Source organism: Larimichthys crocea, chromosome II, assembly GCF_000972845.2.
Source record: "Larimichthys crocea isolate SSNF chromosome II, L_crocea_2.0, whole genome shotgun sequence".
Taxonomy (NCBI): Eukaryota; Metazoa; Chordata; class Actinopteri; family Sciaenidae; genus Larimichthys; species Larimichthys crocea.
In genome coordinates this window covers 1,757,081-1,780,750 of record NC_040012.1, presented here as the reverse complement: position 1 = coordinate 1,780,750, position 23,670 = coordinate 1,757,081, and the positions used below count along the sequence as shown (strand labels likewise).

At 42.5% G+C, this 23,670-nt stretch overlaps 4 protein-coding genes and 1 pseudogene across 4 annotated transcripts in view; 1 reads left to right on the top strand and 4 right to left on the bottom strand.

Annotated features, from left to right (window-relative positions):
* The first annotated feature begins 453 nt into the window (after positions 1 to 453).
* On the top strand, positions 454 to 1,036 carry LOC113747838 (corticoliberin-1-like; annotated as a pseudogene).
* Positions 1,037 to 1,952: 916 nt separating this feature from the next.
* LOC113747835 (E3 ubiquitin-protein ligase TRIM63) lies at positions 1,953 to 7,304 on the bottom strand. Its single transcript, XM_027289159.1, has 9 exons — positions 7,054 to 7,304; positions 6,193 to 6,365; positions 4,171 to 4,345; positions 3,839 to 3,934; positions 3,314 to 3,547; positions 3,201 to 3,223; positions 3,000 to 3,124; positions 2,202 to 2,452; positions 1,953 to 2,068 (listed from the first exon to the last, which is right to left on the bottom strand). The coding sequence occupies exons 1-9, from the start codon at positions 7,171 to 7,173 to the stop codon at positions 1,991 to 1,993; spliced, it is 1,275 nt and encodes a 424-aa protein (XP_027144960.1). The 5' UTR covers positions 7,174 to 7,304; the 3' UTR covers positions 1,953 to 1,990.
* A 3,230-nt stretch (positions 7,305 to 10,534) lies between these two features.
* dnajc5b (DnaJ (Hsp40) homolog, subfamily C, member 5 beta) lies at positions 10,535 to 12,509 on the bottom strand. Its single transcript, XM_027289188.1, has 4 exons — positions 12,403 to 12,509; positions 12,077 to 12,290; positions 11,669 to 11,843; positions 10,535 to 11,415 (listed from the first exon to the last, which is right to left on the bottom strand). The coding sequence occupies exons 1-4, from the start codon at positions 12,507 to 12,509 to the stop codon at positions 11,318 to 11,320; spliced, it is 594 nt and encodes a 197-aa protein (XP_027144989.1). The 3' UTR covers positions 10,535 to 11,317.
* A 2,369-nt stretch (positions 12,510 to 14,878) lies between these two features.
* On the bottom strand, positions 14,879 to 19,528 carry LOC113748303 (deleted in malignant brain tumors 1 protein-like). Its single transcript, XM_027291557.1, has 6 exons — positions 19,501 to 19,528; positions 18,538 to 18,849; positions 17,911 to 18,222; positions 16,774 to 17,085; positions 15,140 to 15,212; positions 14,879 to 15,043 (listed from the first exon to the last, which is right to left on the bottom strand). The coding sequence occupies exons 1-6, from the start codon at positions 19,526 to 19,528 to the stop codon at positions 14,983 to 14,985; spliced, it is 1,098 nt and encodes a 365-aa protein (XP_027147358.1). The 3' UTR covers positions 14,879 to 14,982.
* A 1,706-nt stretch (positions 19,529 to 21,234) lies between these two features.
* The window catches only part of slc4a2a (solute carrier family 4 member 2a), a 22,565-nt gene continuing 20,129 nt past the window's right edge, over positions 21,235 to 23,670 (bottom strand). The window contains exons 21-22 of the mRNA XM_027289106.1: positions 21,757 to 21,930; positions 21,235 to 21,559 (exon numbers count right to left, since the gene is read on the bottom strand). Of these exons, the coding sequence (XP_027144907.1) occupies positions 21,479 to 21,559; positions 21,757 to 21,930 (255 nt within the window). The 3' untranslated portion in view covers positions 21,235 to 21,478. The remainder of the gene's footprint in view (positions 21,560 to 21,756; positions 21,931 to 23,670) is intronic.

Below are 23,670 nucleotides of genomic sequence, written 5' to 3'. Positions count from 1 at the left end.
CATCATCACCATCATCATCACCATCATCACCATCATCATCATCATCATCATCATCATCATCATTGTCTGAGCACATACAGAGCCCCACCCACCACCAAGATTTACACTGATATAAAGGAAACCGCTCGAGTGAGACAGACAGACAGACAGAGAGACAGAGAGTGAGACAGACAGACAGTGAGACAGACAGAGAGACAGACAGACAGACAGACAGACAGACAGACAGAGAGACAGAGACAGACAGAGAGTGAGACAGACAGACAGAGAGACAGACAGAGAGACAGACAGACAGACAGAGAGACAGAGACAGACAGAGTGAGACAGACAGACAGACAGAGAGTGAGACAGAGAGAGAGACAGAGAGACAGAGAGTGAGACAGACAGACAGAGAGAGAGACAGACAGAGAGTGAGACAGACAGACAGAGAGTGAGACAGAGAGAGAGACAGAGAGACAGAGAGTGAGACAGACAGACAGAGAGTGAGACAGAGAGACAGAGAGTGAGACAGACAGACAGAGGCTGATATGAAGCTGGACATGATGATTTGGGTCATGGTTCTGTTCGGTACCGTCCTCCTCTGCTCTGCTGACTGTCGACCTGTCAACGCTCCTGCCGGGCGCCGCCTGCTCCTCCACCTCGGAGAGGAGTTCTCCCTCCGGCTGGGTGGAGGAGCTGCTGACCTCCTCGTCCTCGTCCTCGTCGTTGGGGGTGAAGGGGATTCTGCTGCAGCTCACACAGCACCTCCTGCAGGCCCGGGCGGAGCAGCAGGAGGAGCCCGAGGAGAAGGAGGAGAAGGAGGAGAAGGAGGAGAAGGGGAAGAGGTCCGATGAGCCTCCCATCTCTCTGGACCTGACGTTCCACCTCCTCAGGGAGGTTCTGGAGATGGCCCGAGCCGAGCAGGTCGCCCAGCAGGCCGACAGCAACCGCAGGATGATGGACAGCTTCGGGAAGTGACGGTTCTTCACGTCACGTCAGAGTTAATGAGAAATGATTAATGTTCTAAAGCTTATGAATATTCATGAGACTCATAACTATAATTATAGATACAACCTGTTCTTATAAACATTTTCGTTCAACATAATAAAATACAATTATTTATTTACAGATGAAATCATTCTTTGTTTTAATATTTGATTCTGATATTTCATGAAGTGATTAAATCTGTAACAGACGCTCTGATTTCAAAACACAATTATAATAATTACAATAAAAATATTTCATGTTTTTAATTAAACTGAACAGCAAGCAGCTGCTGAGCCACCATACTTTATTTTAATTAAATTCTAATGATGAAGTCTAATTCATACAGCCAGAGATATGACATGAGATCATGAATAATTAATTAATAATTAATCTGCCGAATAATTAAAGAGACAGTTCTCAGCTTTTAATGACTTTCAAAATAAAATAACTTTTATTTTCTGCAGATCAACGTTAAATGATAAAAACAAAGCCTGCTGTCTCTTCTGTGTCTCGTCTGTCTCGTCTGTCTCTTCTGTCTCTTCTGTGTCTCGTCTGTCTCTTCTGTGTCTCGTCTGTCTCGTCTGTCTCTTCTGTCTCGTCTGTCTCTTCTGTGTCTCTTCTGTCTCGTCTGTGTCTCTTCTGTCTCGTCTGTCTTGTGTGTCTCTTCTGTCTCTTCTGTGTCTCGTCTGTCTCTTCTGTGTCTCTTCTGTGTCGTCTATGTCTCTTCTGTGTCTCGTCTGTCTCGTCTGTCTTGTCTGTGTCTCATCTGTCTCTTCTGTGTCTCGTCTGTCTCTTCTGTCTCGTCTGTCTCTTCTGTGTCTCGTCTGTCTCATCTGTCTCGTCTGTCTCTTCTGTGTCTCTTCTGTCTCGTCTGTCTCTTCTGTGTCTCGTCTGTCTCTTCTGTGTCTCGTCTGTGTTTCGTCTGTCTCTTCTGTGTCTCGTCTGTCTCTTCTGTGTCTCGTCTGTGTCTTCTGTGTCTCTTCTGTGTCTTGTCTGTGTCTCGTCTGTGTCTTGTCTGTCTCTTGTGTCACTTCTGGTTGAGCCAGCTGAAGGAGAAAACATGTTTGGGTCCGTCTTTGTCCTCCGACTCGTTCTGCTGATCAGACTGAAGGAGACAACGAGAGTTAAAGTCCAAACTTGAATTAAAATAATTAATATTTCATTAATTAATGCTGAGCTTTTGAAAATTAAAGTTCCAGCAGCATGCGGACACCTGAACGCAGCATGTGACGTCATACCTGAGGGGTGGAGCCAGCGATGGGTAGTGGCATTGGGGGCGGGGCCTGGCTGGATGAGGGGGTGGGGCTTTTTGTCTGCAAAGTGGCGGTGGGCGGGGCCTCAGAGGTTCTCTGAGGGGGCGGGGGAGGCTGAACGGGAGACAGAGGAGGCTGCTGATTGGCTGAGAGTCCTGCAGCGTGTGGCTGCTCCACTCGACTTCCTGTCGTTGACCCTCTGACCTCCACGTCTTCGTCTTCGTCGTCTTCATCCACTGACGAGACAACACAGTGCTGTGAAGTAGCTCCATGGTAACATGTTAGCCGAATCGCACCATGATAGCACATGCTAATGAACTAGCATGCTCCATGATAGCACATGCTAATGAACTAGCATGCTCCATGATAGCACATGCTAATGAACTAGCATGCTCCATGATAGCACATGTTAATTAACTAGTATGCTCCATGATAGCACATGCTAACATATTAGCATGCTCCATGATAGCACATGCTAACACAATAGCACAGGCCTACAGTCAAAGCAAAGCCTGAAAAATATTAGCATGCTAACAGATTAGCCAACACAATCATCATTTTCTGTTAGCGTAGCTCAAAGCTAATACTTTAGCATACACTATAGGTCAACAGAAGCTCACAGCTAACGTGTTAGCAGTTTGATGCTACCACATTAGCATGCTAACACTCCAGCATTTAGCACTTTAGCACTATAAGCTAACATGAGCTCCTGGATGTGATTGGATGGTTGCGGCGTCTCGTCTGTGATTGGACGGTCAGGTGAAGACTTCCCGTGTTGCTCACGTTTGATGAAGTCGACGTTCATCAGCGCTCTCCTCTGACGCTCACAGTTCGTCCTGAAGTGCTCCATCTTCTCGTAGCCATGTTGGATTTTATCCAGGTGAGACGTGTCGGCGCTCTCCACGATCCTGAACATGACACAGCAACACGTTAACTACTTCCTGTTGATGTGCGGACGACATGTGACCAAAGACGGACACTCACTTCTGCAGCAGAGGTTTGGTGGCCTGTGGGACGAGAGACGGCAGTTACCGATGACATCATCACAGGTGATTCACAGGTATTCACATGCACAATACCTCCATGCTGACACTCACCTGCAGGAACACGGCCATCTCGGACTCGTCCAGCGTCTGGATGGCGGTCTCCAGCAGCTTGGCGGCGTTCTCCAGGTGCTCGCTGTGCTTCCTCCTCAGACCTCTGATGTAGTCCAGCTTCTCCTCCTGCTCACAGCTGATCCTCAGCGTCAGCTCACCTTTCCTCTCCTCCAGCAGGGCGAACAGGTGATCGAACGACTCACACACCTTTGACTTCTGACGACGCCCGTTCTCCTGAGAACACAAAGACTATGCTGAACCAGGTGAATCAGGTACACCAGGTGAACCAGGTACACCAGGTGAACCAGGTGGACCAGGTACACCAGGTACACCAGGTGAACCAGGTACACCAGGTGGACCAGGTACACCAGGTACACCAGGTGAACCAGGTGAATCAGGTACACCAGGTGAACCAGGTACACCAGGTGGACCAGGTACACCAGGTGAATCAGGTACACCAGGTACACCAGGTACAGCAGGTAGACCAGGTGAACCAGGTGTCAGGCTTTCATTAGGTGGACTCACGTCGACGGCTCTGCAGGTTTCCTCCAGCTGACTGATGATGGCCTGAATCCGCTCATTGTTCCCAACTAACATGGAGATACAGTCAGAGAGCTCAGCCTGCACACACACACACACACACACACACACACACACACACACACACACACACACACACACACAGGTTGGTGTTTGTGTGCCTTCTAGTGGTCAGATGAATCACTTTAGACGTACAACTGACACTGAACCTGTCTGTGGTTGAACCTGTCTGTGGTTTATAAACCTGTCTGTGGTTGAACCTGTCTGTGGTTGAACCTGTCTGTGGTTGAACCTGTCTGTGGTGTGGTGTGTGAGACCTTCTGTGTCTGGAAGATGTTGTCGAGCGGAGCGACCTCGCAGTCTTTGTGCGCTCCGAACACTTTGCACAGTGAACAGGTGGGCACGCTGCAGGTGACGCAGTAGATGTTGATGCGTTCTTCTTTGTGGTCGTCACACATCGGCTGCTCCTGCTTCACCTCGGGGACCTGTCTGCTGCTCAGAGAGACAGACAGGAAACAAACAGTTCAGGAAGTCAATAACAATGAATTACAGGTGTATACAGGTGTGTAGAGGTGTATACAGGTGTATACAGGTGTGTACAGGTGTGTATGCATGTGTATACAGGTTTGTGGAGGTGTATACAGGTGTGTATGCATGTGTATACAGGTTTGTAGAGGTGTATACAGGTGTGTATGCATGTGTATACAGGTGTGTATGCATGTGTGTACAGGTGTGTACAGGTGTGTATGCATGTGTATACAGGTGTGTACAGGTGTGTATGCATGTGTATACAGGTTTGTACAGGTGTGTATGCATGTGTATACAGGTGTGTACAGGTGTGTATGCATGTGTATACAGGTGTGTACAGGTGTGTATGCATGTGTATACAGGTGTGTACAGGTGTGTATGCATGTGTATACAGGTGTGTACAGGTGTGTATGCATGTGTATACAGGTGTGTACAGGTGTGTATGCATGTGTATACAGGTGTGTACAGGTGTGTATGCATGTGTATACAGGTGTGTACAGGTGTGTATGCATGTGTATACAGGTGTGTACAGGTGTGTATGCATGTGTATACAGGTGTGTACAGGTGTGTATGCATGTGTATACAGGTGTGTACAGGTGTGTATGCATGTGTATACAGGTGTGTACAGGTGTGTATGCATGTGTATACAGGTGTGTACAGGTGTGTATGCATGTGTATACAGGTGTGTACAGGTGTGTATGCATGTGTATACAGGTTTGTACAGGTGTGTATGCATGTGTATACAGGTGTATACAGGTGTGTATGCATGTGTATACAGGTGTATACAGGTGTGTATGTATGTGTATACAGGTGTGTACAGGTGTGTATGCATGTGTATACAGGTGTATATGCATGTGTATACAGGTGTGTACAGGTGTGTATGCATGTGTATACAGGTGTGTACAGGTGTGTACAGGTGTATACAGGTGTGTGTGTGTATATGTATACAGGTGTGTATGCATGTGTATACAGGTGTGTATGCATGTGTATACAGGTGTGTAGAGGTGTGTATGCATGTGTATACAGGTGTGTATGCATGTGTATACAGGTGTGTAGAGGTGTATACAGGTGTGTGTGTATATGTATACAGGTGTGTACAGGTGTGTGTATATGTATACAGGTGTGTAGAGGTGTAAACAGGTGTGTATGCATGTGTATACAGGTGTGTAGAGGTGTATACAGGTGTGTGTGTATATGTATACAGGTGTGTACAGGTGTGTGTATATGTATACAGGTGTGTAGAGGTGTAAACAGGTGTGTATGCATGTGTATACAGGTGTGTAGAGGTGTATACAGGTGTGTGTGTATATGTATACAGGTGTGTACAGGTGTGTGTATATGTATACAGGTGTGTAGAGGTGTAAACAGGTGTGTATGCATGTGTATACAGGTGTGTAGAGGTGTATACAGGTGTGTGTGTATATGTATACAGGTGTGTACAGGTGTGTGTATATGTATACAGGTGTGTAGAGGTGTAAACAGGTGTGTATGCATGTGTATACAGGTGTGTAGAGGTGTATACAGGTGTGTGTGTATATGTATACAGGTGTGTACAGGTGTGTGTATATGTATACAGGTGTGTAGAGGTGTAAACAGGTGTGTATGCATGTGTATACAGGTGTGTACAGGTGTGTATGCATGTGTATACAGGTGTATACAGGTGTGTATGCATGTGTATACAGGAGTGTAGAGGTGTATACAGGTGTGTACAGGTGTGTGTGTATATGTATACAGGTGTGTAGAGGTGTATACAGGTGTGTATGCATGTGTATACAGGTGTATACAGGTGTGTGCAGGTGTGTGTGTATTACCTGCTGTTTCCCTGCTTGTACATGTCGATGATGTTCTCCACCAGCAGGTTCCTCTGCAGTCCGTACACTCCGTGTCGATCCAGAACCACCTCATGTCGGCATGACGGGCAGCGGAAACGACCACCAGACGTCACCGTGGAGCCGCTCCTCGTTGACAGGTAGGGATTGGACGCCTGCAGGGGGTGGGGCATCACTCAGGTAAACAGGTTTATGACAGGAAGACTTCCTGTTTCTATTTGAACAGAATCAAAATGAATCCAGTCAAAGTCTGTTCAGTTTGTTGACGTGTGAGTCTGGTGAGGCATCACCTGTACAAACACTCAGGTGTGACTGTTACCATGACAACAGGACCGGCTCTGTTCTCATTGTATTTTGACACTTCATGGCTTCTGTAGTTTGGAGCTGGTAGTACAAACACTCAGGTGTGACTGTTACTATGACAACAGGACTTTTAAACAGTTACAGTCACCTGCTGCTCTGTTCTCACATTCTCCTCACCTGTGTGTCCTCACTGTGTGTGTCCCTCTCACCTGTGTGTCCCTCTCACCTGTGTGTGTCCTCACTGTGTGTGTCCCTCTCACCTGTGTGTGTGCTCACTGTGTGTGTCCCTCTCACCTGTGTGTGTCCCTCTCACCTGTGTGTGTCCTCACTGTTTGTGTCCCTCTCACCTGTGTGCGTCCTCACCTGTGCGTGTCCTCACTGTGTGTGTCCCTCTCACCTGTGTGTGTCCCTCTCACCTGTGTGTGTCCTCACTGTGTGTGTCCCGCTCACCTGTGTGTGTCCCGCTCACCTGTGTGTGTCCTCACCTGTGTGTGTCCCTCTCACCTGTGTGTGTCCCTCTCACCTGTGTGTGTCCCTCACCTGGAAGACGTCGTTGGCACACTTGCGGCACAGGTTGTGTTGGCAGGGCAGGATGACCACTGGCTTAGTGAACATCTCCAGACAGATGGGACAGACGAGCTGCTTCTCCAGACTGTCCATGATGCCAAGCGAGACAGGAGAGACAGCGCCACCCGGACAAGAAGGAGGAGGACAGAGGAGGAAGGAGAAGGACAGAGGAGGAAGGAGGACACAGGAGGACACAGGAGGACAGAGGAGGAAGGAGAAGACAGAGGAGGACAGAGGAGGACACAGGAGGACAGAGGAGGACAGAGGAGGACACAGGAGGAAGGAGAAGGACAGAGGAGGAAGGAGGACACAGGAGGACAGAGGAGGAAGGAGAAGACAGAGGAGGACACAGGAGGACAGAGGAGGAAGGAGAAGACAGAGGAGGACAGAGGAGGACACAGGGGGACAGAGGAGGAAGGAGAAGACAGAGGAGGACAGAAGAAGTGTCCCAGAGACAAAGTAAATGATCCCACAGAAAGAAGCAGCGGTGTGTTGTTGGTCTGAGTTGGACAGCAGCTGTTTTTAGACAGACGGACGTCAGCTGTTGCCGTGTGGACATGCCCTTATATGTCAAAGGTCAGGAGGAGGCATGATGGGGGGCCGAGTTTATTAAAGGGACAGTACACCGAAATCAGAGAGGCCGAGGAGGCTGCAGCGCCTCCTGCTGGGACAGCACCAACACAACAATGACTACACCAGTAACCTCAACTTAACGTTGTTTTAATGTTGTTTTAATGTTTTAATGTTGTTTTAATGTTGTTTTAATGTTGTTTGAATGTTGTTTGGATGGTGTTTGAATGTTTGAATGTTGTTTTAAGGTTGTTTTAATGTTTTAATGTTGTTTTAATGTTGTTTTAATGTTTTAATGTTGTTTTAATGTTTTAATGTTGTTTTAATGTTGTTTTAATGTTTTAATGTTGTTTTAATGTTTTAATGTTGTTTTAATGTTGTTTTAATGTTTTAATGTTGTTTTAATGTTTTAATGTTGTTTTAATGTTGTTTTAATGTTTTAATGTTGTTTTAATGTTTTAATGTTGTTTTAATGTTGTTTTAATGTTTTAATGTTGTTTTAATGTTTTAATGTTGTTTTACTGTTGTTTTAATGTTTTAATGTTGTTTTAATGTTTTAATGTTGTTTTAATGTTGTTTTAATGTTTTAATGTTGTTTTAATGTTTTAATGTTGTTTTAATGTTGTTTTAATGTTTTAATGTTGTTTTAATGTTTTAATGTTGTTTTAATGTTGTTTTAATGTTTTAATGTTGTTTTAATGTTTTAATGTTGTTTTACTGTTGTTTTAATGTTTTAATGTTGTTTTAATGTTTTAATGTTGTTTTAATGTTGTTTTAATGTTTTAATGTTGTTTTAATGTTTTAATGTTGTTTTAATGTTGTTTTAATGTTTTAATGTTGTTTTAATGTTTTAATGTTTTAATGTTGTTTTAATGTTGTTTTAATGTTTTAATGTTGTTTTACTGTTTTAATGTTGTTTTAATGTTGTTTTACTGTTATTTTAATGTTTTAATGTTGTTTTAATGTTTTAATGTTGTTTTAATGTTTTACTGTTGTTTCAATGTTGTTTTAATGTTTTAATGTTGTTTTAATGTTTTAATGTTTTAATGTTGTTTTAATGTTGTTTTAATGTTTTAATGTTGTTTTAATGTTTTACTGTTGTTTTAATGTTGTTTTAATGTTTTAATGTTGTTTTAATGTTGTTTTAATGTTTTAATGTTGTTTTAATGTTGTTTTAATGTTTTAATGTTGTTTTAATGTTGTTTTAATGTTTTAATGTTGTTTTAATGTTGTTTTAATGTTTTAATGTTGTTTTAATGTTGTTTTAATGTTTTAATGTTGTTTTAATGTTGTTTTAATGTTTTAATGTTGTTTTAATGTTGTTTTAATGTTTTAATGTTGTTTTAATGTTGTTTTAATGTTTTAATGTTGTTTTAATGTTGTTTTAATGTTTTAATGTTGTTTTAATGTTGTTTTAATGTTTTAATGTTGTTTTAATGTTGTTTTAATGTTTTAATGTTGTTTTAATGTTGTTTTAATGTTTTAATGTTGTTTTAATGTTGTTTTAATGTTTTAATGTTGTTTTAATGTTGTTTTAATGTTTTAATGTTGTTTTAATGTTGTTTTAATGTTTTAATGTTGTTTTAATGTTGTTTTAATGTTTTAATGTTGTTTTAATGTTGTTTTAATGTTTTAATGTTGTTTTAATGTTGTTTTAATGTTTTAATGTTGTTTTAATGTTGTTTTAATGTTTTAATGTTGTTTTAATGTTGTTTTAATGTTTTAATGTTGTTTTAATGTTGTTTTAATGTTTTAATGTTGTTTTAATGTTGTTTTAATGTTTTAATGTTGTTTTAATGTTGTTTTAATGTTTTAATGTTGTTTTAATGTTGTTTTAATGTTTTAATGTTGTTTTAATGTTGTTTTAATGTTTTAATGTTGTTTTAATGTTGTTTTAATGTTTTAATGTTGTTTTAATGTTGTTTTAATGTTTTAATGTTGTTTTAATGTTGTTTTAATGTTTTAATGTTGTTTTAATGTTGTTTTAATGTTTTAATGTTGTTTTAATGTTGTTTTAATGTTTTAATGTTGTTTTAATGTTGTTTTAATGTTTTAATGTTGTTTTAATGTTGTTTTAATGTTTTAATGTTGTTTTAATGTTGTTTTAATGTTTTAATGTTGTTTTAATGTTGTTTTAATGTTTTAATGTTGTTTTAATGTTGTTTTAATGTTTTAATGTTGTTTTAATGTTGTTTTAATGTTTTAATGTTGTTTTAATGTTGTTTTAATGTTTTAATGTTGTTTTAATGTTTTACTGTTGTTTTAATGTTGTTTTAATGTTTTAATGTTGTTTTAATGTTTTAATGTTTTACTGTTGTTTTAATGTTGTTTTAATGTTTTAATGTTGTTTTAATGTTTTAATGTTTTAATGTTGTTTTAATGTTGTTTTAATGTTTTAATGTTGTTTTACTGTTTTAATGTTGTTTTAATGTTGTTTTACTGTTATTTTAATGTTTTAATGTTGTTTTAATGTTTTAATGTTGTTTTAATGTTGTTTTAATGTTTTAATGTTGTTTTAATGTTTTACTGTTGTTTCAATGTTGTTTTAATGTTTTAATATTGTTTTACTGTTTTAATGTTGTTTTAATGTTGTTTTAATGTTGTTTTACTGTTGTTTTAATGTTGTTTTAATGTTGTTTTAATGTTGTTTTACTGTTGTTTTAATGTTGTTTTACTGTTTTAATGTTGTTTTACTGTTTTAATGTTGTTTTAATGTTGTTTTAATGTTTTAATGTTGTTTTACTGTTGTTTTAATGTTTTAATGTTGTTTTAATGTTTTAATGTTGTTTTACTGTTGTTTTAATGTTTTAATGTTGTTTTACTGTTGTTTTACTGTTGTTTTAATGTTTTAATGTTGTTTTAATGTTGTTTTACTGTTGTTTTACTGTTGCTGTATCGTTGTCTCTCCACAGATGAACATATTAAACACATGTCATACACATCATTGGTAAAGACGACTCAGGGACGTTCGGCCTTCTCAAATCGTTTTATTGATAAACACAGTGAAGAAACCAGAAGAGCGCCCTCTGCAGGACAGGAAGTCAGACCTCAGGTGTGCACGTTCATGCTCACAGGAGGTCTCCTGGTGACATCATCATGACATCATGACATCATGACATCATTACAGTGTGTTTATCTCACAAACCAGATTTAATTTTCCAAACTGACTTCACACGATTTAAATAAATACGACGGACAGGAAATCAACACGCGTTACGTCACGAGGTCTGCATTAACATCACGTTACAAAATATTAAATCATAACAGTCTGAAGCTCCGCCTCTCCCTCATCACCTCAACAACCAATCAGAGTGTTAGTTTCATAAAGGACAGTCAGGTGGTTAATTTAGAGAAAGAAGGAAGCAACAGTCGGACAGACACGTCAAAACATTTGGTTCTGAACCAAGACTCAAAAATAGATTTTCATCCTGCGCACAGACATCAAACATCGTGCACCAGATGGAAATCATTTTGGAGTCTGTCGCCACGGTGACCACCTTTTGTCCTCGCAGTTATTAACTGTCCGACTGTTGCTTCAATGATCCAATGTGAGTTTTGATGGTGACCCGGCAGTGATCGGTCAGGTTCAGGTCTGGGCTTATAATCGTGGTCTTTGGGTTACATGTTTCAGATGGAGCAGTGATGTGTTTCCTGTTTCCTGTGGGCTTCATGTGTAGGTGTCTCCGTATCTGCGGTGTCCGTCGGTGATCAGCTGAGTTTTCTCGCTGGCGTTCGTCGGCTGCTGAATGATCGGAGTTTCAACGTCTGCAGAGAAACAAACAAGTTTTACAGCGAGTGTCTACTGATGACCTCTGTCCACAGGGTGCATGATGGGAAAATCCATCAGTGAGGACAAATGAATGGAAACATTTAAAGAGTGAAGACACCTTAAATGTCACCTGACTCACCTGATCATTGATGGATTCATATTTATCAGCTGATTTTACTCATTGATGTTTCTAATACTGGAACACCGCATGAGTGTCAAAATAAAAGCTCACACTTCCTGTCACCTCACCGTTGTCGGGGTCGTTACGTATCTCCTCCTCCAGGTCATCAGGGGAGACGTAGTCTGGCTCCGCCCCCTCACCTGTGGGCGTCGGCTTGAGTTTCCCACAGCAGCAGTTACAGCAGCAGCAGAGACAGCAGCAGCAGTAACATCCGGTCAGGATCCCACACACCAAGAACAGACCCTGAGGGGAGACATGGGATCAGGATTCACTACAAGACCCACCACTGAGGAGACCAGAACCAGAACCACAGGTCACTGTGCTGCTGGAGCTGAAGAGGTCGAGGTGAATACCTCAATATACAAATGTTAGCTGAACAGATGACTTATATTTATTATTGTGGAGGTCAGAGACACGATAAAACATGATGAGTTTCCTGTTTGGTCAGATTCCCACACAGTGTAAGCCCCGCCCACCTTGGCCCACCAGGTGGACAGCATGAAGTACGTGTTGACGTTGTCCTCTCCAAACTGCTGGGCCACATAGAGTCCCAGAGAGCCATACGAGTCATAGATGTTCCTCTTGGTGAGGTCGGACAGGACGGCGTGAGCGCTGTTCAGCTCCTTAAACTTCTCTGCTGCCTCCGGGTTGTCCGGGTTCTTATCAGGGTGGTACCGCAATGCCAGCTTCCTGACACCGCACACAGATCCTGTCAGTTACATGATCAAACTAAAGACTGGATGAGTCTGTGTCAGCTGACTCACCTGCTGCAGCTGAGTGGGCGGGGCTGTGATGCTCTTACCTGTAGGACTTCTTGATTTCGTCATGGCTGCAGCCTTTCTCCAGAGCCAGGACCTGATATAGAGACTCTCCAGAGGTGGACAAAGTTCGCTGCCTCCCGTCAGACATCCTGACACCATCACCTGTTGCAGGTAGACACCTGTCAGCCAGGACTTAGGGGCATCATCATCATCATCATCAGTTCATTGTCTGATGTGAACATCATGATGAAAACCAAACAAACATGAACATGGTGGAACGTGGCTAACTTGTGATTGTCATTGAGTCGGCCCAGCTCGACACTCTGGGCTCACCAAACTCAGATCAAACTGTCAGACTGTGCTGATCAAAATGAATCCAGATTCACTTCCTGTGTCGACTGTTTCAGACAGGACAGCAGCTTTCATCCACATATGTAATCATATTCCCTGAGGCCCCAAAACAATCAGAACAAATACTAGTAATACAGCTGTCCATGTTTACCACAGAGGGATTACACTCTGAAACTGGCAACAACAAACTGATTTATACAAGATGATGGTTTAACTAACTCTTCCTGACAATAAAACAAAAAAAGAACTTCCTATCAGTTCAACGTGATCTGTTCCTCCTTCAGAGGAAACATCCCGATGACCCTGAACACCAAATATCAGGACACAAGTCTGTCCATGACTGTCCAGAGCCCCTCCCACACACCTGTCCTCAGGTAACAATGATGAAGATGAAGATGACGATAATGAAGAATTATTAAAGAGAGAGAGATGGGGAATGACATGCAGCAAAGGGCCGCAGGTCGGATTCGAACCCTGGACCGCTGCGGCAAGGACTGAGCCTTTGTACATGGGGCGGATGCAACTGCGCTAACCAACATCCCATGATGATAAATTATTAAGTGTACTTTATTGATCACCTCATTTTTTAGAAATACAGTGGTCCCTCGTTTATCGCGGGGGATACGTTCTAAAAATAGCCCGCAATAAACGAAATCCGCGAAGTAAGTTTTACAATTATTATACATGTTTTAAGGCCGTAAAACCCCTAACCACACACTTGTATACACCTTTTTACACGCATTTTGTACAGTACTCCCTTAGTTAATCAGGATGCAGAACACAATGCGCGTTCATACTGTACAGTACGCTGTAAAAAAAGCATGCAAAATTACACTAAAAAAATCCGCAAAACAGCGAGTCCGCGAAAAGTGAACCGCGATATAGCGAGGGACGACTGTAATCACTGTTTAAAGACCCTGCACCAACCTTCTGAAGTCCTACTGCACCCAAACACACCGTGGATCAAACATGGCCGACATTTTTCTGTCAAATAGTGAACAATACTGCACAACACAAGAACAGCGTGAGAACAACGCAACAACAATACAAGAACAACGCAAGGACAACGCAAGAACAACACAAGAACAACACAACAACGAAAGAACAAAGAAAGAACAGCGCAACAACAATGCAACAACAATGCAGAACAGTGTGACAACAACACAAGGACAATGCGAGAACAACAAAAGAACAACGCAAGGACAACACAAGAACAGCGTGAGAACAACACAAGAACAACGCAGGAACAACGCAATAACACAAGAACAATACAACAACGCAAGAACCACACAAGAACAATGCAAGAACAACGGGAGAACAACAGGAGAACAATGCAACAACAATGTGAGAACAGCGCGAGAACAACACAGGAACAATGTGAGAACACAAGAGCAATAAAAGAACAACACACGAACAACGGGAGAATAACTGTCATCAGTCAGCTGGTCAGAACACCTGATAAATACACATTCACTGTCAATGAGCATTTTGAACACATTTGTGTTTTTCATTGGACGGAGGTGAGACACATGATACACATGACAATGATGTCACACAGGTGAGAAAACTGTTTTTCTACCTGTAAAGAAGAGAGCATGTGAGGTGGTACCTGCCTGCTGAAGCCTGCTGAAGCCTCAAAGCGTCCCGACAGAGCGTCTACCTGTCCTCTAACCTGTCCTCTACCTGTGGTCTACCTGTCCTCTAACCTGTCCTCTACCTGTGGTCTACCTGTGGTCTACCTGTCCTCTACCTGTTCAGGTGTTTGTGCTCCAACTGTGGCAGAGAGGATCTCTGACAGCCTCTATCAAACATTCAGCAGCCACTCAGCTCAGGTGACCACGAGCTACCACGCCTGCTCAGGTTTCACTGAGACGCTCCGATGGACACATCGTGACAGGGAGGGGAGGGGTGGTTGCCATGGCAACCAGGTAAGTCAGGGATGGGGGGCGGGGATCATAGGTGTCAGTCAGAACAAATAGACAGAAGTCAAAGTTCCTGTTTGTTTATAGTTATTATAGGCAACACACACACAGTACTTTTACTGCGATGATTCGGTGTCATCGCAGTAAAAGTACTGTGTGTGTTGCCTTCAGGTTCTGTAGGACATCGGAGTGATCTCGTCCAGCATCAAAACAAATCAGATCATTGACACACGTCATGCTTGCTCTTTATTTTTTTTTATCATCAAACAGACATTTTCTTTTTCACAGTTCATGATGATTCAAATCAGCGTGCTGGAATTAAGTGAAATAAAGGTTTGAACATTCAAATCAGGAGGAAGAATCGGAAAAGTTTTGCAGGTTTGATTCCCGGCAGGTCGACTTCAAAACCCTGAAGACAAAAACAAAGAGACACGTTCATCCAAACAGGACGGACAGAGGTGCGTTTGATTTGTATTAAAGCGTGTCAGCGTTCGTCAATACTCACAGCTGATTGGTCCAATGGTGACAGGAAGCTGATTGGATGAGGCAGCGGACCGAGCCTGTTGTCTGGAACAGTTCTGAAGAGGAAAACAGGAAGTAAAGAATGTTTCTTCTCAAAAAAGACTAATTAGGAACTCTGATGGGTTCTACTTGTGCAACTAGAACTCACAAGAACTGCAGGACCACCTTAAAAACACAGTGAGGACCCGTGGGACCCACATAAGAACTTCTAGAGAACATCTTACAGAACCTGCACGATGTTCAATGGCGTAACATTTAAGAACTATGGAAGCCCCCTAAGAACTTCTAGACCCTTTTCAAGAACCTCTGGGACTTCTTATGAACCTCAATAAGATGCAATCCACTAAAGAACCCTGAACCTCATTAAGGATACATTGGACAGACCCCATTTTGGACCTGTGAAACCAGAACCTGACCCTGGACTCTCCCTGAGGCTCCTGAACCTTCCAGCACCCACTGACTGATCCATGCTCTGTAGAAAAGGAGGATCAGGGGCCTCATGTACAAAGCTTGTGTACGCACAAAAAAGGGGCGTACGTCCTTTTCCACGCTCACGTTCAGATGTATCAAACGTGAAACAATCATAGAAATGTGCGTGCCCCACGCCAGCTTCATAGCTGTCGTACGCACGTTTCTACAGCTGTTGTTCCTTTGGCGACACTTAGAGGTGAAGCTGGGAAACTGATAATGTGAAAACAAGTAGTCATCAGAGTGATGTGCACATCAGAGACACACTGATGAACAATTAACACACACACATGTGTTTGCAGTTATATAGGTGGATATAAAAGCATGCGTAATGTGATGAAGGAAGTGATATTAACAAAGGCAGCGTTAGTGTTGTTAGAGGACCTTGCAAATGGTGCAATCCGCCGTGAGCGATTTAAGGAACGCAAGGATTTACTTGCAAACCATGATAATTGGCTCATAAGCCGATTTCAGTTACCAAGGCCAGTGTTACTGGAGTTGTGCGCAGAGCTGCAGCCGGCCCAAGAACGCAACGGGGGCCGGCGAGTAGCCCAGGGTTGTGCTGACCACGCTGGGGTTCCTGGCAACAGGGGCATTCCAGCGGGAGCTGGCCGATTGGTCAGGAGTGTGCCAGTCTTGACCTTGTTCTCTGACACAGCACTGAAATTGAACAAAGATCATCTTGTTGATAGTGCTGCAGTGCTGCGAACTGCTGGAGGGCAGAAGTCCAAGTCTGGACCAGATTGTAAGTCTAGAGAGTCACAAAAGGTCCAAAAAGGATTCACAGAAGATTCAAGTTCTCTGGGCATGAACACAATTGATTCTTTCATGAGACAAACCCGAGTTGGTTCCAGAACCACCCGTACACATTTTATGCATGTTACCAACTTAGCTTTTTCTCATCTTGCAGATTCTGATGAATTGTGACTATGCCAAGATCAGAGCCTGCTGCTGTAGTCCTGATGATGTCCACCATGATTATTATTATGATTAATATTAATACTATTAGACATATTTTCAAGGAAGGTCTGAACCACATTTCATCACAATCCATCAGAGATGTTGAGATGTTTCAGTCAGGATCAAAGTGAAGAACTGATTGACAGACACTGTCATCTTTAGAACTACACCGCTCTAGGTGTCACTAACCTGAACACATGACTCCAACATCTTGACCATGGTTGCAGTTATGAGTGCCGAACCCTCGATGGAAACAATCTGATAACCCAGACTCGCTGCCTGTGCATGAAACATCATCCATCCAGATCTGTCCGGGACCTGGTCCAAAGCTGGCACCACTAGTTGCAGACTGGGCGGGGCCACATCCCAGCTGTCTGCAGACCACCTGGGCGTTGGTTAAATCCCAGCCATCATCACACACTGTTCCCCACTGGTTGTCAATGAAGATCTCCACTCTACCAGAGCATCGTGAGTTACCGTTTACCAGCCGAACTTCAGCATCTAAACAGTAAAACAGAGTGACAGTGAACAGCTGGTCCCCACAGATACAGTTAATTGACCCCTTAAAGAACTTTTAGAACATTTTAAGGAGCCTAGGGAAAGGTCTTGACATGTGGGATAGCATGGAGGACCTCTAGATGCTCATTGAGATCCTATGTGAACCCCAATGAGACCTCTTTAACTTCTTTAGGACCCATGGAATCCACTTGAAGTATGTCGAGAACCTCTCTGAAGGCCTGTAGGAAGCATTTAAGAAACACTAGAAACTCTGAGTCTCGACGATTCCTGGAAACTCTTTCAGGACCTACTTTATGTAGAGGCTGGAAGGACCACGACAACCTCTTTAGGGAATTCTGAGAACCCATGAAAAATATGTCAAACTTCTTTCGGAGCTGAACTTCCTAAATGACCCTTGCAACCTATAGAACTTCTTTAGAAACCCAATAAAACCTCTACTCCCTCTTTAAGAACATGTGGGTAGAACCTCTTTAAGGACCCATGGCAACCCCTGAGAATGCCTAGAACAAGAGTGACCAACCATGACTCACAGAGATCCAGTTCTGCAACTTCTTTAGGACTTGTGGAACCCCCCTAAAAGACCATGGATCCTTATTGACCTGATACTCCTGCATCTTGTGTTTTCCAACCCCTACACTGGACAAGTGAAATTTGCAGGTTTCATGGTCACTCAGGGTGATATGTTCAGTTGATCTTGACATTGCTCACACAGGTCTCATCTTCAGTGCAGGTACTACACCTCGGTCAGAAGAACTGATTGACAGACACTGTCATCTTTAGAACTACACCGCTTGAGGTGTCACTAACCTGAACAGATGACTCCAGCATCATCACCATGGCCACAGTTATGAGTGCCGAACCCTTGATGACGACATTCTGATAACCCAGACTCACTGCCTGAGCAGGAAACATCATCCATCCAGATCTGTCCGGTACCTGGTCCAAAGCTGGCACCAATAGTTGCAGACTGGGCGGGGCCACATCCCACCTGTCTGCAGACCACATTGGCATCGTATACATACCAGTCATCATCACACACTGTTCCCCATTGGTTGTTATAGAGGACCTCCACTCTACCAGAGCAATGTGAGTTGCCGTTTACCAGCCAAGCTTCAACAGCTAAACAGGAAAACAGAGTGACAGTGAACAGCTGGTCCCCACAGATACAGTTAACAAGACAAGAGCGTTTCTTAGAGAAGGGCTGTGTTGAATTACTTTAAATGAAAAAATAACTTTGAATTTATTTTGAAGAAAGGAATTCCTTGAAGACATCTGATTTTTTTAAGCCCCTCTTCACCCCCTGAAGAAACTCTAGAAGCTTTCTAAAGACCTGAGAGAAAGTCTTAGGAACCTCTAGAACCCTTTCAAAGATCAGAAGAACTGATTGACAGACACTGTCATCTTTAGAGCTACACCGCTCTAGGTGTCACTAACCTGAACACATGACTCCAACATCTTGACCATGGTTGCAGTTATGAGTGCCGAACCCTCGATGGAAACAATCTGTTAACCCAGACTCACTGCCTGAGCAGGAAACATCATCCATCCAGATCTGTCCAGTACCTGGTCCAAAGGTGACACCAATAGTTGCAGACTGGGCGGGGCCACATCCCAGCTGTCTGCAGACCACCTGGGCGTTGGTTAAATCCCAGCCATCATCACACACTGTTCCCCACTGGTTGTCAATGAAGATCTCCACTCTACCAGAGCATCGTGAGTTACCGTTTACCAGCCGAACTTCAGCATCTAAACAGTAAAACAGAGTGACAGTGAACAGCTGGTCCCCACAGATACAGTTAACAAGACAAGAACGTTTCTTAGAAATGGGGTGTATTGACTCCTTGAAGAACCTCTCAAACTTTTTTAAGGACCCTAGGGAAGAGAGAACCACTTAAATACTTCAACCTCTCATTCTCAAGGACTGCATGTAATGCCTTGAAGGACCACTACAACCTCCTTAAGGACTTGTTACCACTTTACAGCTCAATTACATTTGATTACAAATAACCATACTCAGTGATCTAAGTACTCCAATACTTTAGTTTGTAGCGAGTTATCCAACACTGCTCATGAAGAGATCAGTGAAAAGTTACCACATGTAAAGATAAAAAACTTAAGGTAGATAAAACTTAGATAATATGTAAGTGTTCCCAAGGGGTAAATTTAAATGACTCAGTGTAAATCTAAATTTAAGGTAGGAAGCTGGAAAGTTTTCTTGTGCTGAGATAAATTTAAAACTCTTCCAGGTGAGAGAACTGTTCCCATTTGTTAAAACAGCTGCTGTTTAGTCTGTCGTTTGAAATTTCGACAGTTCTGCATGTTTCCAGTTTTTAACAGCTTCTGAAAACTAACCATTTAAAGAGAGAGGAAGCAGTGTCTTTGCACCTGTGGACTCACCTGTGGTCTGAGCTGAGCTGGCTGCCATGAGCAGAATATTATAAACACCTTTATCAAAACAACATCGTCCAAAGAAACTCATTATGATGTATTAATAACAATAATCTGTATTAAGTTTCACATCGTTTGTCACAAATTAAAGGGCATTAAAGCATGTTACCTTTATCGCAGCTCTCTGTGATGTTTTCTTCTTCACGATCACAAACTTCAGTGTCTCAGGACTGACGATGGATTTGAACTGCAGGTTAGTTATTAGTATTGATTGTTGTTGTAAAGCCATAAATTAAAAGTATGCACAGTGTGAGGGGGGAAAGGGTGTTTTGAGGATTCTTACAGCTGCTTTTCAAACTGCTTTTAATGTTTAACTCTTTGTCTTTTGTGATTTCAGAGTGTTGTTTTCATGATTTTTACTCTGACAAGTGTCTCTGAGTATTTAGAAAAGCATTCATATATATATATATATATATATATATATTATATATATAACACAAAATATATATAATATATATATATATATATATATGTGTGTGTATGTGTGTGTAGTATGACCTCTTTAGAAGCTGCTGGTGCGATAAGGATGGATTGTTTTATTGGGAACAAAGGTTAGGTCTAAAATCAGACTGCAGCAGTGAGATCAGCATGTTTCAGGACAATGTGAGTGCTCGATGTTTAAATATAGTTTATCAACATGAAATTAATACTTCAGAGGAAATATTCATTTCAGGACTGCTGCAGTTTGACGTCTCATCAGCTTCACTGTTCAGGAAATACAGAAAACCAACGAGACCTTGTAGTGTTGTTAGTGAGTGACACATATATACTTTTAAATGGAATATAATAAAAGCACACACATAGACACACAAACATACAGACACACAGATGACACAGCTAGGAAACATACATAACATAACATTGTGTCTGTTTTCAGGTCGGCACACACACACACCATACACATTAATGGGAAACACACAAACAGCACTACGTTAGTGTGACGCTCAGAAAACACTGACTACGTGATAATAAGAGAGTTCAGGATGGCTGGTTCTGGGGATTTGACTATGTAACAGTGATGTATGAATGGTTATAAAAGGTTGTGAACAGGTGAAGTAAAGGGTCGTTGGATTTGCAAGCAGCTGTGTGCGTGTTGTTATTTCATTAAGTTTTGTGAGTTTTCTCCACAACACACTGATTAGAAAATACAGATCTAAAATAAAGATGAACTGTGTGTTTGTTCAGTCAGTTTCTACGTCCTCAGAAAGGAGCCGTGATACAAAACAAACGTCTGCAGATCATCACAGCGATGGTACAACTTTATATTATTTATAATTATATGAACCTCATGCACTGTAAAAGAGAGAATGTAATCATTTAAAGATCAACATCCAGAAGTGATGACACAGTGTACTGACATACGCTAGAGTACACGTCTACATCACTGCAGTGAGGCGAGAAGTTGAATCAGTAGAGGGTTCGAGGAAATTTCTTCAAGAAGGTTGAATCTGGGGAAACTGGATTTGGCTGTAGATCTGTGAAGACGATTCATCCAAGAAGAGTATTTATCCTGAGCAGCTTCTTGAATTAATTGTCTGAACAAGTGCAGCTGACCCAGATTGAACCTTGTTGGAGAAAGATGGGCTAGATGACTGAGAGCTTCAGTCATTCCGCCAGTAAATGTGTGAACCTGACCGTATAAATCAATCTGCACAAATTAAATTTTATAAGATATAATTTGCATTTAATGGAAATGAAACATACGAACACAGAACAGAGTTAGTGTGATCTTTAAATCAGAACGTGTCGTACAGATAGAGCTTCATCAGTCACAAACAAACCCGCTCCCAAAACACAAAATACAAAATCAGATTTATAAAAACATGATTTTAGAAGCGTGTAGTCCACCCGCCCAGCGCTGCTACAGGATACATGTCAGATATGCTAATGAGGGCGGAGGATCGCCCAATCATGAGGCTGTGAAGGGTCACACAGGCATCTGCAGCTGTGAGTACTCGTCCTGCCCCTCCTTCTCCTCCAGGTGAGGCTCGGCATCGTCAGCATCCAGCTGCAGGACACAGGTGAGAGGGTTGTTGTCATGGTAACAATCCAAACAGACATGAAGTCATCCGTTCATATTTCAGTATTATTATATGCAAGTCTCCATGAAACAGGAAGTTTAAAGTGACTTTTGTTAGCCGGTGATGTCATGATGGCGTCATGATGATGTCAGGATGACATCATCGTGACGGAGCTGTGACTCACACTCTGCAGCTCTCTCCAGGTGAAGAGGCGGGGCAGCAGCAGCATTCTCACGGGGATGGTCAGCAGCAGCATGAAGGGGAACGCCAGCGCCGCTGCTGTCGCCATGACGACCCACAGGAGAGACAGACAGGTCAGCTGGACGAGAGTGAACAGGTGCATCCTTAAGGTGCGTACCTGCGAGACAGCAGAGACAGAGAAAGACAGGTGAGACAGGTGAGACAGAAACAGGTAGGTTGATGGTTCATATGTGCAGCTATAGGTAACATCCCATTTTGTAGAAAACTATATGTGTCACGAGTCAGCACCAACAAATCACGAATCAGCATCAACAAATCACGAATCAACACCAACATTTTACGAGTCATCACCAACAATTTTACGAGTCAACACCAACAATTCACGAGTCAACACCAACATTTTACGAGTCAGTATCAACAAATCACGAATCAGCACCAACAATTCACGAGTCATCACCAACATTTTACGAGTCAGCACCAACAATTCACGAGTCATCACCAACATTTTACGAGTCAACACCAACAATTCACGAGTCAGCACCAACAAATCACGAATCAGCATCAACAAATCACAAATCAGCACCAACATTTTACGAGTCAACACCAACATTTTACGAGTCAGCACCAACAATTCACGAGTCATCACCAATAATTCACGAGTCAGCACCAACAATTCACGAGTCATCACCAACAATTAGTCAGCCACCAACATTTTCCGAGGTCAACCAACAATTCAGAGTCAATCACCAACAATTCACGAGTCAACACCAACATTTTACGAGTCTCACCAACCATTTTACGAGTTCGCCACCAACAATTCACGAGTCAGCACCAACAATTCACGAGTCAGCACCAACATTTACGAGTCAGCACCAAACCACATTCACGAGTCAGCACCCAAACATTTTACGAGTCAGACACCAACAATTCACGAGTCCACCACCCAATTCACGAGTCAACACCACAATTCACGAGTCAGCACCAACATTTTCCGAGTCACACCAACAATTCCGAGTCCGCAACCAACTTCACGAGTCAGCACCAACAATTCACGAGTCAACACCAACATTTTACGAGTCAGCACCAACAATTCACGAGTCATCACCAATAATTCACGAGTCAGCACCAACAATTCACGAGTCATCACCAATAATTCACGAGTCATCACCAACAATTCACAGTTCATCACCAAAATTCAGATTCACACCAAATCACGATCATCACACATTCACGAGTCAAACACCAACAATTCACGAGTCAGCACCAACAATTCACGAGTCAACACCAACAATTCACGAGTCAACACCAATAATTCACGAGTCATCACCAACATTCACGAGTCATCACCAATAATTCACGAGTCATCACCAACAATTCACGAGTCATCACCAATAATTCACGAGTCATCACCAACATTCACGAGTCATCACCAACAATTCACGAGTCAACACCAACAATTCACGAGTCATCACCAACAATTCACGAGTCATCACCAATAATTCACGAGTCAGGGGTGGTGCTCAGTCAGTAGAGCAGCCGCCCATGTAACAAAGGCTCAGTCCTTGCTGCAGTGGTCCAGGGTTTAATTCGACCTGTGGCTCTTTCCGAATGTATCTCTCTCTGTCTTCTCTCTGCTGTCTCTATCTCCTGTCTCTACTCTCTGTCTCTCTCTCTCTCTCCTACTCGTCTCTCTCTGTCTCAGCTCTCTCTCTCTCTGTCTCTCTCTCTCCCTCTCTCTCTCTCTCTCTTCTCTCTCTCTCTTCTCTCTTCTCTGTCTCTCTCTCTCCTCTCTCCTTCTCTCTCTTGTCTCTCTCTCTGTCTCTCTCTCTCTCTCTCTCTCTCTGTCTCTCTTCTGTCTCTCTCTCTCTCCCTCTGTCTCTCTCTCTCTATCCTCTGT